Source organism: Amphibalanus amphitrite, unplaced genomic scaffold (assembly GCF_019059575.1).
Source record: "Amphibalanus amphitrite isolate SeventyFive unplaced genomic scaffold, NRLGWU_Aamphi_draft 000109F_arrow, whole genome shotgun sequence".
Lineage (NCBI taxonomy): Eukaryota > Metazoa > Arthropoda > Thecostraca > Balanomorpha > Balanidae > Amphibalanus > Amphibalanus amphitrite.
Genome location: NW_024881604.1, coordinates 758,480 through 772,896, shown reverse-complemented (window position 1 = coordinate 772,896; position 14,417 = coordinate 758,480). Strand labels below are relative to the sequence as shown.

Below are 14,417 nucleotides of genomic sequence, written 5' to 3'. Positions count from 1 at the left end.
CATGCATCCAGTTGGCTTGGTGTTCGGTTAAAATATGGGAGCGCGTATAGTAACTCGTCACTTTTTCCATAGCATCCGTTCTAGTTTTGCAATCTGTTTGCCTTTTCCAGTACAGCGGATGGTTAGCCTATGGTCACTCACCCGGTTTAGGGCCATGGGGCGATGGTGAATAAACATGGAGCACTCTGGAGCTGTAGGGGAGGGCTCGAGGGGCTACTGGCCGCCCGTCACCGCCTAATAAGCCCTGCAGGGTGGCCAATATGACGTCACTGATCATTCTATGAGGTGCTGCGCCGCCCCAGCGCATCCAGTTAGTTTGATAACCATTTTTTCTGAACATTCATTGATTTTGAAACAAACTTTAGCATTAAAATCAATTATCCGAAGCACTATATCCTCGAACGGTGTCGAACATTCTCTTCCCCTCTCCTCCCCTCCCGCCCCTCCCTCACTTTCCTTCCACACCGTGCCTTCCACATTTTCCCAGGCAGGTTGGGGCGAAAGTGGCGCACGCTGCAAGCACATTGCAGTGGAACCTCTGGAAAGTTTGCTGAGTGTTATTAGTATTTTTCGTAATATTGATAATCTTCTCCTCAATTTGATTGCTTCCAGCATCGTTATTGGTGAGTGCAGCTTTTAATTTATTGGTTTTCCGCGTTCATGGCCATCGGCCCGCGCGCCATGTTCGTCGTTTAACATGTGGTTTATCATCGATAATTAAATGTGAATGAGCCCAAATCTAATTAAAGTTTCTAAAAAATCAGATGACTGTGCTATCTGGGCTTTGTTGCTCATTACAATCACTAAGGTGGAGATATTACAAGACTTTTGAGCTTCAGAACATATGCTTTGGATTACAGAAGAAATTACATTTGATGCCTGCATGCATGCATACCGATACTGGATTTTACGGAGCTATATTATGGATGGTGCCTAATGCTGGACATTTTAGTGGTAGACACATGAACTGTGTGGTGGATTTCTTGGTGGATTTGGGAACATAGCTGTAGGGTTCAAGTGCATTTGCGTCTGGTTTTGATCTTCAAGTGCATCCTTGGCTGTTGTCTGGATTGGTATACTATGCGCCATGCGCTACCTACTAGGCAGACTTCAGGCAATAACATGGATTCAAAGGAGGTGGTTAGGTTATGAGTTGAACATGCAGGACATTGACTTAAAGCCAGTTTTCCACCAGAAAGAATTGTCAGCTGGATATTTTATCTTATCTATTTAAGGCATAAAAGTTGCCGTAAGGTTTCAGCAGCAATGTCATAAAAGAAGGTTTATGTATAAATATAATATTGGTAAGGTTTGCTAGTACTTTTTTACATTAGTGCTCAGTTTTCACATGACTGCAGTGCAGATTAAATTATTGGGCAACTCAGTTGTTGTTGTTGTTGTTCTGGGTTAGGGCGCGTAGCAGCTTGGCTCTTGCGTCCAACTGGGCAACTCAGGCATAGAGTAATTTTGGTGATGTATCTGTTAGTACCATCCTCAAACCATCCATCCTCAATGTGATTTAAATCCAGTACCTATGCTTTGAATTGAGCACCAAATAGGCAATGTCTAATCCTAGCTCACATCTTAAAACCTAAACTGAAACCTAAAATTGGCTTTTCATAATCTAGTATCTTGCAATGGTAAGTTTGTCTAGGATTCATATGTGAGCATGTTGTGTATGAAAAAATTACATGACAAGATTTGAATTATGTTTGCCTTTAAGTCCTGATAACTTTCATTTGGTTGTTAAATTAGTTTTGTGACCTCTCTCTCTCCACATTATGAAATAAGCCATAAGGATATCTATCCAAATATATTTAGTGTGTTATATGAAAATTATTATCTGTTTAGAATTCAGATGTTATACCTTCAAATCACACTGACTAAATCTAATGTGCTAGAAAATGAATAGGTATTGACACATTTGACAGAAAATTCAGTATTCATGGTGGTATGTCCACACTGCAAATTGTGTCTTTATGGGTACCATCTTTCCTTCTCTCTATTCACATCCACTTAACTGTCCCTGAAGTTCCTGACCAATCTGGCAGTATTTAATATATCAAAATTTAGTGAGAATGCTTGCACATGCATGCTGTCAAATTGCAATGTGTTATTGGTGCCTGTACCATAAACACAGGACTGATGAGCGATGACAGACTATCTTATCTTTTTTGCAGCGGAAGTTGAAATGTAAATAAAGAAGGAATTTCAAAAACTCCTGGCCCTCAGTTTACTGGTGCCATCATTCTTAAAATTAGGCAATCATTTAGGAGTATAGTGCAGGCTGCAGACGACGACATTCATGATTGAGAGGATGATGACATGAACCATTTGCTGCTACCTCTGTCACTGTTGTTGCTGTTGTTAGGGAGTACTGTCTTACAGATGTATTATTTTTACACATGCACATTGTGTTATCTGTTTAGGCGTGGGCCACCATGTCGCACCAGCACCGCTACAAGAACACGGGCCTGGACTCGGCCGAGATGCGCCGCCGCCGCGAGGAGGAGGGCATCCAGCTGAGGAAGCAGAAGCGTGAGCAGCAGCTCAACAAGCGCCGCAACGTGACACTGCCAGAGCTGCAGGACGACGAGGTCTCCTCCACCGGAACGGTCTGTCCCAAAAACTCACTGGTTTTTGAATTATGGAAAAGTGCAAGACAGTTGTTTGAATGCTGTCAACATTTATTGTTTGTTTTCCATGCTGCTCTCTTTCTAAAGATGTATTTGTGATGCATGAATCTGTCCACGGAAAAAGATGATGCCCTCTCGCCTGCCGCCCTTCTGTGTGACTGTGTTTTCTGTCTACCCGTCAGGAGGTGCCACAGCCGACCATCACCAAGGAGATAGTAGACGCGCTGTACAGCAGCGACCTCGACCAGCAGACGGAGGCCACGCACAAGTTCCGCAAGCTGCTGAGCCGCGAGCCGAACCCGCCCATCGACGAGGTGATCCGTGCCGGCATCGTGCCGCGCTTCGTCGAGTTCCTCAAGGTGGACGACAAGCGGCTCCAGGTGAGAGGCGACGGCGTGGAGTGCCTGGAGGTTCTACTTTCCCCTGTGTCCGACTAGATATCACTGCTCTTTGCTCTTCCAGCAATCATTCAGTAGCTGTATCCAATTACATTACTTGTGGTAAAATTCCTACTTTATGGTTTGCGTGAGTTTGTCTTTAGCTTCTAAAGCAGCACGATGTAAATATGACCACGTCATGGAGTAGTATGATGCTTATGTCGACCGCTTACATTATGTTTTTAGACATATATCCGCCTATCAATGAAGTTCATGCCGTCCGTAGTAACTGTCTGTGCGGTGACCACCGATTCCACTGTGTGCTCGCTGATTCCTTCCTCTGCCTGCCCTCAGTTCGAGGCGGCCTGGGCGCTGACCAACATCGCGTCCGGCTCGTCGGCTCAGACCCGACGCGTGGTCGAGGCGGGCGCCGTGCCGATCCTCATCGGTTTGCTGCAGTCGCCGCACGAGGACGTGCGCGAACAGTCCGTCTGGGCGCTGGGAAACGTGGCTGGAGACTCCCCCGAGTGTCGCGACTATGTGCTCGAGCAGAAGATGCTGATGCCGCTGCTGCAGTGAGTGACTCCATTGGATCAGTGGTGTTTGTTGCACGGGGAACTCGCAACTGCGTTTAACTTTTTAACCACATTTTTTGCTGACATTGTCTCGGTAACTGTCTGTTCGCATCGACTTGTATTTGTTGACTTATTATCAGTTCTGAGCCTCTACTGGTTTTATGTGGTATATCTTTGCTCTCTAGTCCTGTCTGGTATTTGTCGGTAAAAACGCATTCTTTAGGACCATATTGAGACATGCATCCTCAGAGCTGTCAGTCTTGTCATTGTAATTTCCTACCGACCCGACCACATGCTGACCGTTCGCTGTGTCGCATCTCGTCAGGATCCTGGCCAACGACTCCCAGCGTCTGACGCTGAAGAGGAACGCCGTCTGGGCGCTGAGCAACCTGTGCCGCGGCAAGAACCCGCCGGCCGACTTTGACAAGGTGTCGCCGTGTCTGCCGGTGCTGGCGCGCCTGCTCTTTGACGCCGACTGCGAGGTGCTGGCTGACACGTGCTGGGCGCTCGGCTATCTCTCCGACGGGCCCAACAACAAGATCCAGGCGGTCATCAACGCCGGCGTGTGCCGCCGCCTCATCGAGCTGCTCATGTGAGAGACTATCCGCGCCGCCGTTCGGGGGGTGGGTGGGGGGGGGGTAGCGGTGAGAATCCCATAGGAGGAAAGGGGGAGAGGGTTTAGTGAACGTCTAGAGCAGTATATTGCACGGTTCGATATTGCACTGCCTCCCTATATTCAGTAATATGATTTAATTGTGTTTTTGCACTGGTTTCCACTTTCCTCTCAGTTATGAACAATGCGTACTGCGTTGGTACTGATCCCCGCTACCCTCCCCTCCGGTGAGCAGTAACAGCGAGCAGTCGGTGGTGTTTGTGTACTGTGTAGTATGTACTGACCTCCGCTACTCTCGCCCCTCTCTGAGCAGTAACGACGAGGTGGTGTATATGGCTGTACTGACCCCCCACTCTCCACCCTTCGCCCCTCTCTGAGCAGTAACAGCGAGCAGTCGGTGGTGAGCGCGGCGCTGCGTGCCGTCGGCAACATCGTCACCGGAGACGACATGCAGACTCAGGTGATCCTCAACTGCCAGGCGCTGCCGTGCCTGCTCTTCCTGCTCAGCTCGTCCAAGGAGAACATCCGCAAGGAGGCCTGCTGGACCATCAGCAACATCACTGCCGGCAACAAGGCGCAGATCCAGGTCCGTGACGCCGCCGCCGCTCACGGGCGCTTCCCAGAACAGCTACTCGGTAACACCTAGACCACTTGAACAATTGTCAACGTAGCAATGGCATCGTAGCACGATAGCTTTGTTATGTTTTGTGTATCCGTGCGATAAGATTCTTTTTTCCTTCAAGTGGTCGACTTGAAGTGGGTGTTGATAAACTGTGCGAATGTTTTTTAGGTGGATCAACCAGCCTGGTAAACGTCTTCATTTGCTTATGCTTCTTGTAATGCCAGACTGTTGTCAGCACTCACGCGTTGCCATGCGTGTCATTAGCAGCGCGTTTCCCACGCCGGGCATCCCGTTCCGTCTGTATTGCCCCCGACTGATATCACCGACCCCGCGTTACCCTCGCTGTGACTGACCGTCCTGTCCCCACTGCCCGCCTCTGACTGACCGTCCTGTTCCCGCCGCAGGAGGTGATTGACGCCAACATCTTCCCGGTGCTGATCGAGATTCTGTGGAGGGCCGACTTCCGCACGCGCAAGGAGGCCGCCTGGGCCATCACCAACGCCACCACGGGCGGCACGGCCGACCAGATCAAGTACCTGGTGCAGCAGGTGAGCGCGCCGACCGTCGGCAGGGTGCCATTACGGGGGGAATGGTGGGTCTCGTGAATGTTGTCTGGTGCAACGATAGCCGTTATGCGCTGTTGTGATCTCGTAGACTCCTCTAAGATCCGTCTGCAAATGCAAAATCTTTGCGAAACCCTAGTCCCATCCTCAGTAATTCATCCACGTTTGTTTACTCTGGTCTTTGGGTGGACTCAGTTTGCCGAACTTCTGACTCTATAATCAGTCCAGCGGGGATCCCACGCTTACCTTGACCACGAGCCCGTGTTTGATTGAATTTCATCTCATTGCTGTCGTCCCCGTGCACTGAGGGATCCCTGGTTGGCCTCTGGAGCCCGTCAATGTTCCCAGCTGACCGCCGTACCCCTCTGCCGTCAGAACTGCATCCCGCCGCTGTGCGAGCTGCTCACCGTGATGGACCCCAAGATCATCCAGGTGGCGCTCAACGGCCTGGTCAACATCCTCAAACTGGGAGAGGCCGAGGCCAAACAGTCGGGACAGAACCCGTACGCCGTCATGATCGAGGAGTGCTACGGTGAGTTGCTGTCGCGGGGACGGAGATGGGACGCAGAATATGTCGTCATGATCTGAATGTCGTATTAAGTGCAGGCGCCGCATGAATGGACACTTTTTTTCGCTCAAATTCTATTCCGCTAAACCATCCTCCCGCAGGTTTGGACAAGATCGAATTCCTGCAGTCGAACAAGAACCAGGAGATCTACCAGAAGGCGTTCGACATTATCGAGACGTACTTTGGCAGCGAGGAGGAGGTGGCCCAGGTTGCGCCGGCCGACTCTCACGGCGAGTACGAGTTCTCGGCGCCCAGCGACGCGCCCACCAACATCCAGTTCTAGCGGCGCCCCTCGCGCGTCCTCTAGTCAGCCGGTGGCCGCCCCCGACCGACCGACCGTGGCGCCATGCGCGCGCCACACGCAAACTGACTGTGATACACTGAGAGCAGCGCGTGCCTGACGTCCGAGTGCTGACTGGGAGTGAGTGGCTGAGTGGGAGTGTCTGAGTGAGCGCCTGCGCGGACCGGACGAGTGTGATGCGGACGAACGCGGGTACTGGCAGGCGGGACGGGCCCGCCTGTCTTCTCTCCCCTGTGTTTGTGTGCAGTGTGCGTCTGTGGGACTGAGTGGAATACGGCCGGCCGTGACGCGACGGGCCTGTTTTATACGTGTGTCTGCCGCGCGCCGGCCGCTGAGCGCGGACCGGCGGTCTCTGGGTGAGGGTGAGTGAGCGGGGAGTGCGGTGGTGAGTGAGCTGGTGAGAGGGGCCCGCCGACGGGCCGAGTTGACACAGTGACGGACGGACGGACGGACCTGCGCGGCACAGCCGGGGGCTGCCGCGACCGACGCCACCCTGCCGACGTTTTACCCCCGGAGCCGAGCGGCGCGCCGGAGCCGAGCGGCGCGCCGGCGCCGGACCAGCGGCTGGACACGGTCCGACCGCCGGCAGCGCCGCTCCACGGTCTGATAACACAACGTCGATTTTGTTAATAATTTATGGAGATATTTGCACGATTGTAAGACTTTTCTTTGTGCCTCAATAAACGTTTAATCCATCTGTTCGCCAGATGTTTAAGCTATACTTGTTTTGTGTTCTCGCATCAGTAACATTCAGCGCCTGTAAGGCTACGTGAGTTGTTTCTTGTGGACGGCGTAAACTGGCTCCGCGGGTATATCGTTTCAATTCTGCGCGTTTCAATGCTGCGTAACTTTTCTGTGCATACTTGTTTCGGTTAAATCCGCCCACCGTGTCTACAGCATCCTGTATTGTATTCAAAGCTCTGTAGCCGTGGTAGCCTATAGTTGTATGGCTAATCGGTCTGTAAAATGGCACGGTGTTGCAGCTTGGCGTTTATCTCGCGCTCTTGGAACATTGTCACCAGTGCGACTCCGTGGTAACCTTGCTGCCTCTCGGAAATGCCGCCAGAGGTTGGTGGTATTCGAGTATGAGTGCAGAAGACTGGTGTTCTGGAAACTCACATTATCATGGTCTCCCTGGGCTGTCTGGCGCTTAAATCGTCAGTTCTTCTGACTCTAATAGAAATTGTTGCAACGTCATTTGAGATGCCTGGGAAGTGAACTTACCGTGTTTGGCAATAATATAAAGTTCACCGATGTTAGGGATCTCGATTCGATGCGCTGCTCCGCTAGCCTCTGATTGACCAGCCGCTCCTATCAGATAGCAATTGTCACTCGCGGGTTAAGCTGACATCCCGTTCGTGATTGCGTCTCACGCCAATGTCTGAGTTCGGCTCTCGGCAGCCACCCGTGCCCACAGTGTTGGGGTGTAGTAGGTACCGAGCCGTGCTCGGAGCCCGGGTCCGGTCGGCGCCGCGCCATCTGACGCCGGTGGGGGAAGTCGCAGTGGGCCGTGCGGCCACCAGGCGGGCCGGGAAGGGTTGTGTGAGCGCCGGTATCGGTGTGGGACGGGTGGCGGCGGCGGCACGCAGGGCCGTCAGTGGTGGCCGGCCGGCCGCGCGGCGCGTGTGGGACCCTCGGCCGGTGCAGAGGGAGAGAGCGGCACGCAGCCGGGAGATGACGGACACGGCGGGCGAGCCGGAGCAGTTCTGGGACGGCGCGGCGGCCAGCTTCAGCCCCGGCTACGGGGCGCAGAGCTGTCCGGAGCAGCCGGCGCCGCCGCCCACCTCCGAGCAACAGCAGCAGCCGGCAGCGGCGGCGGCCGGGGGCAAGGCGCGCGGCTCCAGCCGCCGGAACGCCTGGGGGCCGCACAGCTACGCCGACCTGATCACGCAGGCGATCCTCAGCACGCCGGAGCGCCGCCTCACGCTGGCCCAGGTCTACGAGTGGATGGTGGCCAACATCCCCTGGTTCAAGGATAAGGGCGACAGCACCAGTTCGGCAGGATGGAAGGTGGGTCCAGGGGACCGGGACTGCGGGCCGCAGCACAGCGTACTGATCGTCCAGGGTGTGAATGCATGAGAACCGTTTGTGTGAGACTCCGTAAACCGTGAAATATGACCATGTACGAGGGGGTATCGAAAAGTTCTGATCATCACATAGAAAATATAGACCGATTTTGATGATTTTTGGTGGGTATTATATTTGGTTCTTAAGAACAATGCTCCCGCAAAGAGAATCCTGAGAAGTGGTTTTATCTTATGTAGGAGAGACTTAGAAGTAAAAAAGATGAGTATTGGGCCCATTGAGGACCGAACCGTCATTCAACTAATGCATTTGAAACGGTATCACACTGAGAAAATACATCAAGAACGTGAAATTAGTTTATGGCGAGGAAAGCCCATCTCATGCACTTACCGAAAATGAAGACATAATTTTCAACTTGGTTGCATGGCCCTTGCAGGGGAGTCAAGAAGTGAGTGACTACCAGTGACTGCCAAGGTGGTGAATGTGAAGGAAGTGGAAGACCTCGTCCTTACAGATCGTCGTGTGACCTTTCAGATGATTGTGCAACAGAAAGGTCTCAATGCTGGCAGTGCCTGAAAATATTATCAGCGAAGAACTACAGACGATAAAGGAGTCAGCCCGCTTAGAAGTTAATGTGTCTACTTTGTTCAAGAGAAAAATGCGTCTTGGCCTTTCGAAATGAAAACTAGGCCTTTTTTAGGAAATTGAAGACACCTTCGAACATTTGATGACTTGTGACGAATGCTGGGTCTATGTGTATGATCCAGAGACAAAAAGATGATCAAGAAGTTTAAGCACGGCATATCTGTCCTTCTTAAAAGGCGAAGATGCAGAAGCCGATATGGAAGGTCAATGCTATCAGTGTTCTGGATCTGGCGTAGAATAGTCATTACCGACTGTCTTGATGATGGTCGGATAATGATAAGCAAGCACTACTGCACACTTTTGAAGAAGTTGCGAGATGGCCTCAAGCAGAATCGCCGCAAAAAAAGCCCAAGAAAGATGTTTTATCCGCACCGACAGCGCCCCCGCCCATTCGTCCTGAGCTGCGATTGAAGAAACAACATGATGTGGACATTAAATCCTACCGCATCTAAGAAATTCACCTGACCGGGTATTAACTGACTCTTGATTGTTACGGGACATGAAGAATCCACAGTATGGCCGGTGATTTAAGGACAGAAATGACGTCATTGATGAGGTGGAGCAGTGATTTACGGGGCAGTGCGAAGGTCCTACAATGACCGCCTGAGGCAGCTCAAGAAGCAATGCAATAAGTTTGCAGTCGTGTGTGGTGACTTGTATAGGAGTAATGAACATCATGTAAAAAATTCAAATTTCTATTACATCTAATTCATGGTGATGATCAGAACTTTTCGATACCCCCTCGTATTTCCTGGTCACGAAGTCGCGGTTATTCATGCTTGAACCACAAGGCTCAACTTTTTTATTGGGAAGCTGTTGAATGTTTCGTGTCGCTACGTGCACCGTCTGGAATGGTGCCTTTTCGATCAGCGTTGAGCTCAGAACTTATAATTATGCCTACCGGGCAACACAAGCATCTTGGTATTGTTTGCGTCGATCAACATGCAAATAGGTAAAGTTCGTGAAGCAGCCGGGTTGAGTTGAGATAAACAACTGCACCTGTTTATTGTATACCTAATGGTAATTCACATGTTGTCTAGTGCACTGGTCTCAGTACGGGTCAGTACAAGGCAGTCTCGTACTGGCGGGATATCTCAACTCTCGGTGAGCGTGCGCCCGGCTGGTTTTGCGGCCGAGGGACCTCGATGAACGTACGCGTGCAGACTCTTCTGCTGTGATGGACAGGCGCATGCCGCCGTCTCAGGTCGGAGCAGTGGCTCTGCAGTGTCCGTGGTCGCTCCTCGACCGATCGGTGCAGGCGGTGATGGCGGCCAGCCGCGGTAGCCGCGCCGCTTTCACAGGAGCGGCCGGTGTCGGCGGGCTGTGATCGGGTGGCACTGGGACTGCTAGGAACGGCAGGCTCTCTTCTCCGTCTGGAATTGTTCCATTCCATCCTGGACTCCTCTGAACACCTCTCCGTTTTTCCGCTCCGTCTGGGGTCCTCTGAAGTCATCTCTCCTCCGTCTCCAGTCTCCACTGCGTCCTGGACTACTCTGAACGTCTATCCACTCCTTCCAAATCTATCATTCCTCTCACTCTTCGTCTGAACGTCTCTTCTCTCTTGGGCTCCTCGGAGCAAATATTACTTTAATCATACTCGGAGCGTCTCTTCACTCCATTCGGGTCTCTTCGAAGCGTCTCCTCTCTCCCTCCGTTGCTCATCTGGAAGTTTCTCTGACCTGACTTGATGACCTGAATCCAGATCTCTGGTGCTCACCCCACCCGACCTGGCTGTGCGCACCAGCTGACTAAGCCTGCACCTTGTCCGCTGCGATCTAGTGCGGCTGTCGCTGGCTCCGCTATCGGCCGAGCTGCCCCGGCGGCCGACTTGTGACCGGCCCCGACCCTATACCCGGGTGTGCAGCGCCGCCGGCACTTGGCTGTGACCACGCGCCGCCCAAGGTAGCGTTTTTCTGGCCGCAGGCACTCTCACTCTCTGGCGGGAGCGGGTCGGCAACGCACTGCGCCGGTACTCACTCACTGCGCACCGGAGGCAAAAACGCCGCTCGGCCCGATGAATGGAGCCGGCGCGGCGCCGCGCTGAGCCGCTTTTTACCGCAGTGCCGCGCGCGCGCGACCCGCTTCCGCGAGCGCCGCCGAAAGAAAGCGTCAAAACGCGCCCGGTAAAAAACGGACCACCGACAGGTGTAAGCGCCTTGCACAGCCGGAAAAGAATCTTCTCGGACAGTGTCTATTTATATGGGGTTTCGAAGTCTCGAAACATAACTGGAGACATCAGCTCTCCGGGGAAAAGCATTTGACCATGGCTAGCTGTATTTCTAACAGATTGACTCCTAGATAAGGAGAGAGATCGAATGCTCATGTTCTTGTTGGGTGCTTGGGATGTTGATGGTATGGCTCTCCAGGACCTCGGCTCGCTGGTCAGCGCCGCAGTGTCTGTTTCACTCCTGCTGCTACGGACCTCGCCCGCCTCTTGGTCAGCGCTGCAGCGGCGGTCTCGCCCTCGGTGTCGGCTGGGAGCCCGGTCGGCCCTGTATATGCCCATCCGTCAGTCAGTCCCATCTGTCCGCCTCTGGCTGCAATGCGAGGGCGTTCTGCATGCTGTCAGGTCTGCGGCGGGCGTTTTTGTCGCCGGCGGCGAGCATCTCGCGCCAAGGTCGGCCTTGGCAGATCCTCCCTCTCTCGGCCGTGGTGCCAACAGGCGCCGCCGCCGCCGCCGCCACCGCCGTCCCGGCCCACGCCTCCTTGCAACACAGGACGCCCCTCAGCAGTCCCACTCGCCCTGTAATATATTCCCCTCACATGCCCCCTCCCGTGGCCGGTTTTCGCCCATACAGGTTCCTTCTTTTTCGATCGTCTTTTCGCAGCCTCGTCCTCGTTCTCGGCCGTCTCTTCCTTACATAGGTATGTACAGGTCTCGCGGGTTTTAACGGTAGGTTTTGCACCTAGAAAATTTAGTGTACTTCAGGCTATATCTTCGTCGTTTTAAGTGTTGAAGATGCGATCGACTTGTTGGTTCACAAGCCGGCCATGATCGTGTAAAATGGCTTCATCGTAGATCGATTAGTTTCTGAGATATAACCGGAAATGTAAAAGTGCAAAACCTACCGCTTAATCTCGCGAGAGCCGTACCTGTTATGGCAAACTCTTCTTTTCGTACCCTGCCTCACCCGTTATCGATGTTTCCTCCCTTCCCTACAACTGTCTTTTCTCGCAATCTCTTCCGGCTCCATTTTAGAGTTCTCGCCCTGTGGCCATCTCGGGATGCGCCGCCTCTGTCCATCAGGGGATATGAAGATCTGCACGAGACCTGTCAGTGTTGGTGTGTGTGTGTTCAGCATGCACCCCGAACCGAGTCGACAGGGCCGGCTGCCCCTCTGTCCGCTTGCTGCGCGGCTGACGCGACGTCGCCGCGTCCCTTTTGTCACAGCGCGGTCAGGGCCAGACTCGCCTTCCGGGTCCGGTCCCGTCTTCTGACGCGGTCCTCGGGGAGGTCACGGCGGGTGCTCGGGTTCCGGGCACGGGACTGGTGCAGATAGTGCCATCGGTGCCGTTTAATACGGACGCATGCGATCTGAAGTAACCAATGTCACGTTTTGTTTTTATGCGCGTAATGCGTATTATACCTATTGTGTATGCATTGACGGTCGAGCCAGAATAAGTATTCACTAATATAAAATGGGGGGCTTTTGAATGATGGGGGCGAACGGTTAAAAAAAACGTGACAAACATTTGATTACTGAACCCTTGGCTTTGAACGCGCTATGCTTGTCCAAGTTCCGGCTAATGTTGTGCTTTTGCCATGTTTTAAGTTGGTTCGCGTCAGTAGGCAGAGCACGACTGTACGGCAACTTGTAGTTTGCTTGTAGGTATGTCCGATTAAGCGCAATCTTCTCGTACACTGACTGTAACTTGTAGGTACACCGAGAATGCGGTCACATGCAGACCGACTGACCACACACGTCATGTATCGTCTCGCTGGGCCGGGGTACAGTGGTCGACCGTCTGGACGGTTCCACGTCGTCGCCCGCTTATCAGTCAGCCAGCCCCGTGACTGGGCGCCTCATGAGTCACTCCGCCGTTCAGTGTGCCTCCTCGAACGGTATCCCCCGGCGGCCGGCCGTCTGCACGGGTCGCACGGCCCGTGCCGCCGCGTCCTCGGTGAGTGAACTGCGGGCACGATGACACGGGCCGTGTCTCAGTATCCGGGCGCTTCACCCCGGACATAGACAATCGCGTTCGAACCCCGGTCGTCAACCCAGAGGACAGTGCAGCGCTCGCCAGTCGCCGACACACAATCCGGCAGATTCGGAATACGGCAACAGCTATATTATCACAAATTACTTTAAAATGATGCGTCATAAAAGCGCCCAGAGATGCAACAGAATGCATAACAAATTATGAAATTACAAATGCTCGTGTGTGTAGGCACTTATTTATTTTTGCTGCGAACAACATTTTTGGCACATTTTTCTAAAGATAGGTTTCTAAAGATTTCTAAAGATACCTACAGTCAGTTCTGCACGAATTACGAAATCTCGGAAGTGCCTTCTCAAAAACCTGCTTAAAAGTTCATACACAGACTATGCACGAGTAACTGTCAGAATACCTAATGGTCCGTTTTATACAAATCGTAACAGTGGAGCTCTTGGTGGAGCTGCTCAAGCTGCAGCAAGCTGCCGTTCCGGCCGCTGGTGTGCGGGACTGCCCAGGACCTCAACACTAACCTGCGCATCCGGAGCGGACCCGTTTCGGCTCTGCAGAAGGCCATCGAGGCCTATCTAGCCGGCCTCCCCGAAGACACCAACCTGTGCGCTGTCCACGCCAACCGTGTTACCGTCACGCCAAAGGGCATTCAGCTGGCGTATCACTGATCGCAGGAGGCAGTCCAACCCAGAAGGACAGCACGGCCGAAATCGCCCCTGGCGGCAGACCGACATCCGCAAAGAAGAAGATAACATGCAGCACCAAACGACAACACGCCCCGGACGCAGCTTTACGGCTCTGGCTGGAGCTGGCCGCCGTCGCCGCATCGCTCGCCGTTTATAGCCGGCGCTGAATCCCCTGACCGGTAGGCAACCCGCATAGCTTCTGGGTACGGCGGCGCAGTGCGCCAGCCGCCGCCAACAGCGGAAAGTGAGCTCGGTAAAAGCTTGGACGTTTGCTCCTTCGCGCCTCGCGGCAGCCAGCTGCGGCTTGGAATAAAAAGTGAAATGTATTCCAGGCACGCCGCATGATTACCGGTGCCACTGTGCTCTAACTCAGGCCAGACAGTGGCTGCGTCTGCACCCGCTGTGCTCACTGCATGCCCGCCTGCCGGCTTCTCCACACGCAGCCCATGCTATCCACTGACACTGGCCGAGCTAACGAACGCTTCGGTCAAGGCGTGTCTGTCCTTACTTTCTCGGGCACAATTCCTGCAATGGTCCCACTCAGCGAACATCGATCGCGCCCTTGGCCCTGGCGTCCCATGAATGCCTTACAATGCCCATTGTCGACATCACGGGGAGGCTCACATGTCCCTCCGGGAA

The 14,417-nt window shown here is 53.2% G+C and overlaps 3 protein-coding genes across 5 annotated transcripts in view; 2 read left to right on the top strand and 1 right to left on the bottom strand.

Annotated features, from left to right (window-relative positions):
• The first annotated feature begins 279 nt into the window (after positions 1–279).
• Positions 280–7,510, top strand: LOC122380922 (importin subunit alpha-6-like). Of its 2 annotated transcripts, none has more exons than XM_043364538.1 (9): positions 280–623; positions 2,430–2,615; positions 2,819–3,016; positions 3,368–3,588; positions 3,914–4,180; positions 4,583–4,787; positions 5,228–5,371; positions 5,762–5,918; positions 6,056–7,510. In XM_043364538.1, exons 2-9 carry the CDS (start codon positions 2,442–2,444, stop codon positions 6,235–6,237), a joined length of 1,548 nt encoding a protein of 515 aa, XP_043220473.1. In that variant the 5' UTR covers positions 280–623; positions 2,430–2,441; the 3' UTR covers positions 6,238–7,510. The 2 variants fall into 2 exon arrangements, with proteins under 2 accessions (XP_043220473.1, XP_043220474.1); XM_043364539.1 differs by lacking the exon at positions 280–623 and adding an exon at positions 663–808.
• A 349-nt stretch (positions 7,511–7,859) lies between these two features.
• LOC122380921 (forkhead box protein O6-like) overlaps positions 7,860–14,417 on the top strand; it is a 33,201-nt gene continuing 26,643 nt past the window's right edge. The window contains exon 1 of the mRNA XM_043364537.1: positions 7,860–8,265. Within this exon, the coding sequence (XP_043220472.1) occupies positions 7,930–8,265 (336 nt within the window). The 5' untranslated portion in view covers positions 7,860–7,929. The remainder of the gene's footprint in view (positions 8,266–14,417) is intronic.
• LOC122380923 (WD repeat-containing protein 5-like) overlaps positions 12,479–14,417 on the bottom strand; it is a 34,503-nt gene continuing 32,564 nt past the window's right edge. Inside the window, exon 5 of one of the 2 annotated variants that reach the window (XM_043364559.1) lies at positions 12,479–13,056. The gene's annotated coding sequence lies outside the window, so the exon portion shown is untranslated. The remainder of the gene's footprint in view (positions 13,057–14,417) is intronic. The other variant, XM_043364540.1, reaches the window with a different exon arrangement.

What these genes read in the sequence shown, in the direction of transcription:
- LOC122380922 (XM_043364539.1), top strand. Translation starts at nt 728, where the DNA reads ATGAGCCCAAATCTAATTAAAGTTTCTAAAAAATCAGATGACTGTGCT. An exon ending in TGGACGACAAGCGGCTCCAG is followed by an intron (nt 3,017 to 3,367) that starts GTGAGAGGCGAC and finishes GCCTGCCCTCAG; the next exon opens with TTCGAGGCGGCCTGGGCGCT. An exon ending in CATGATCGAGGAGTGCTACG is followed by an intron (nt 5,919 to 6,055) that starts GTGAGTTGCTGT and finishes ATCCTCCCGCAG; the next exon opens with GTTTGGACAAGATCGAATTC.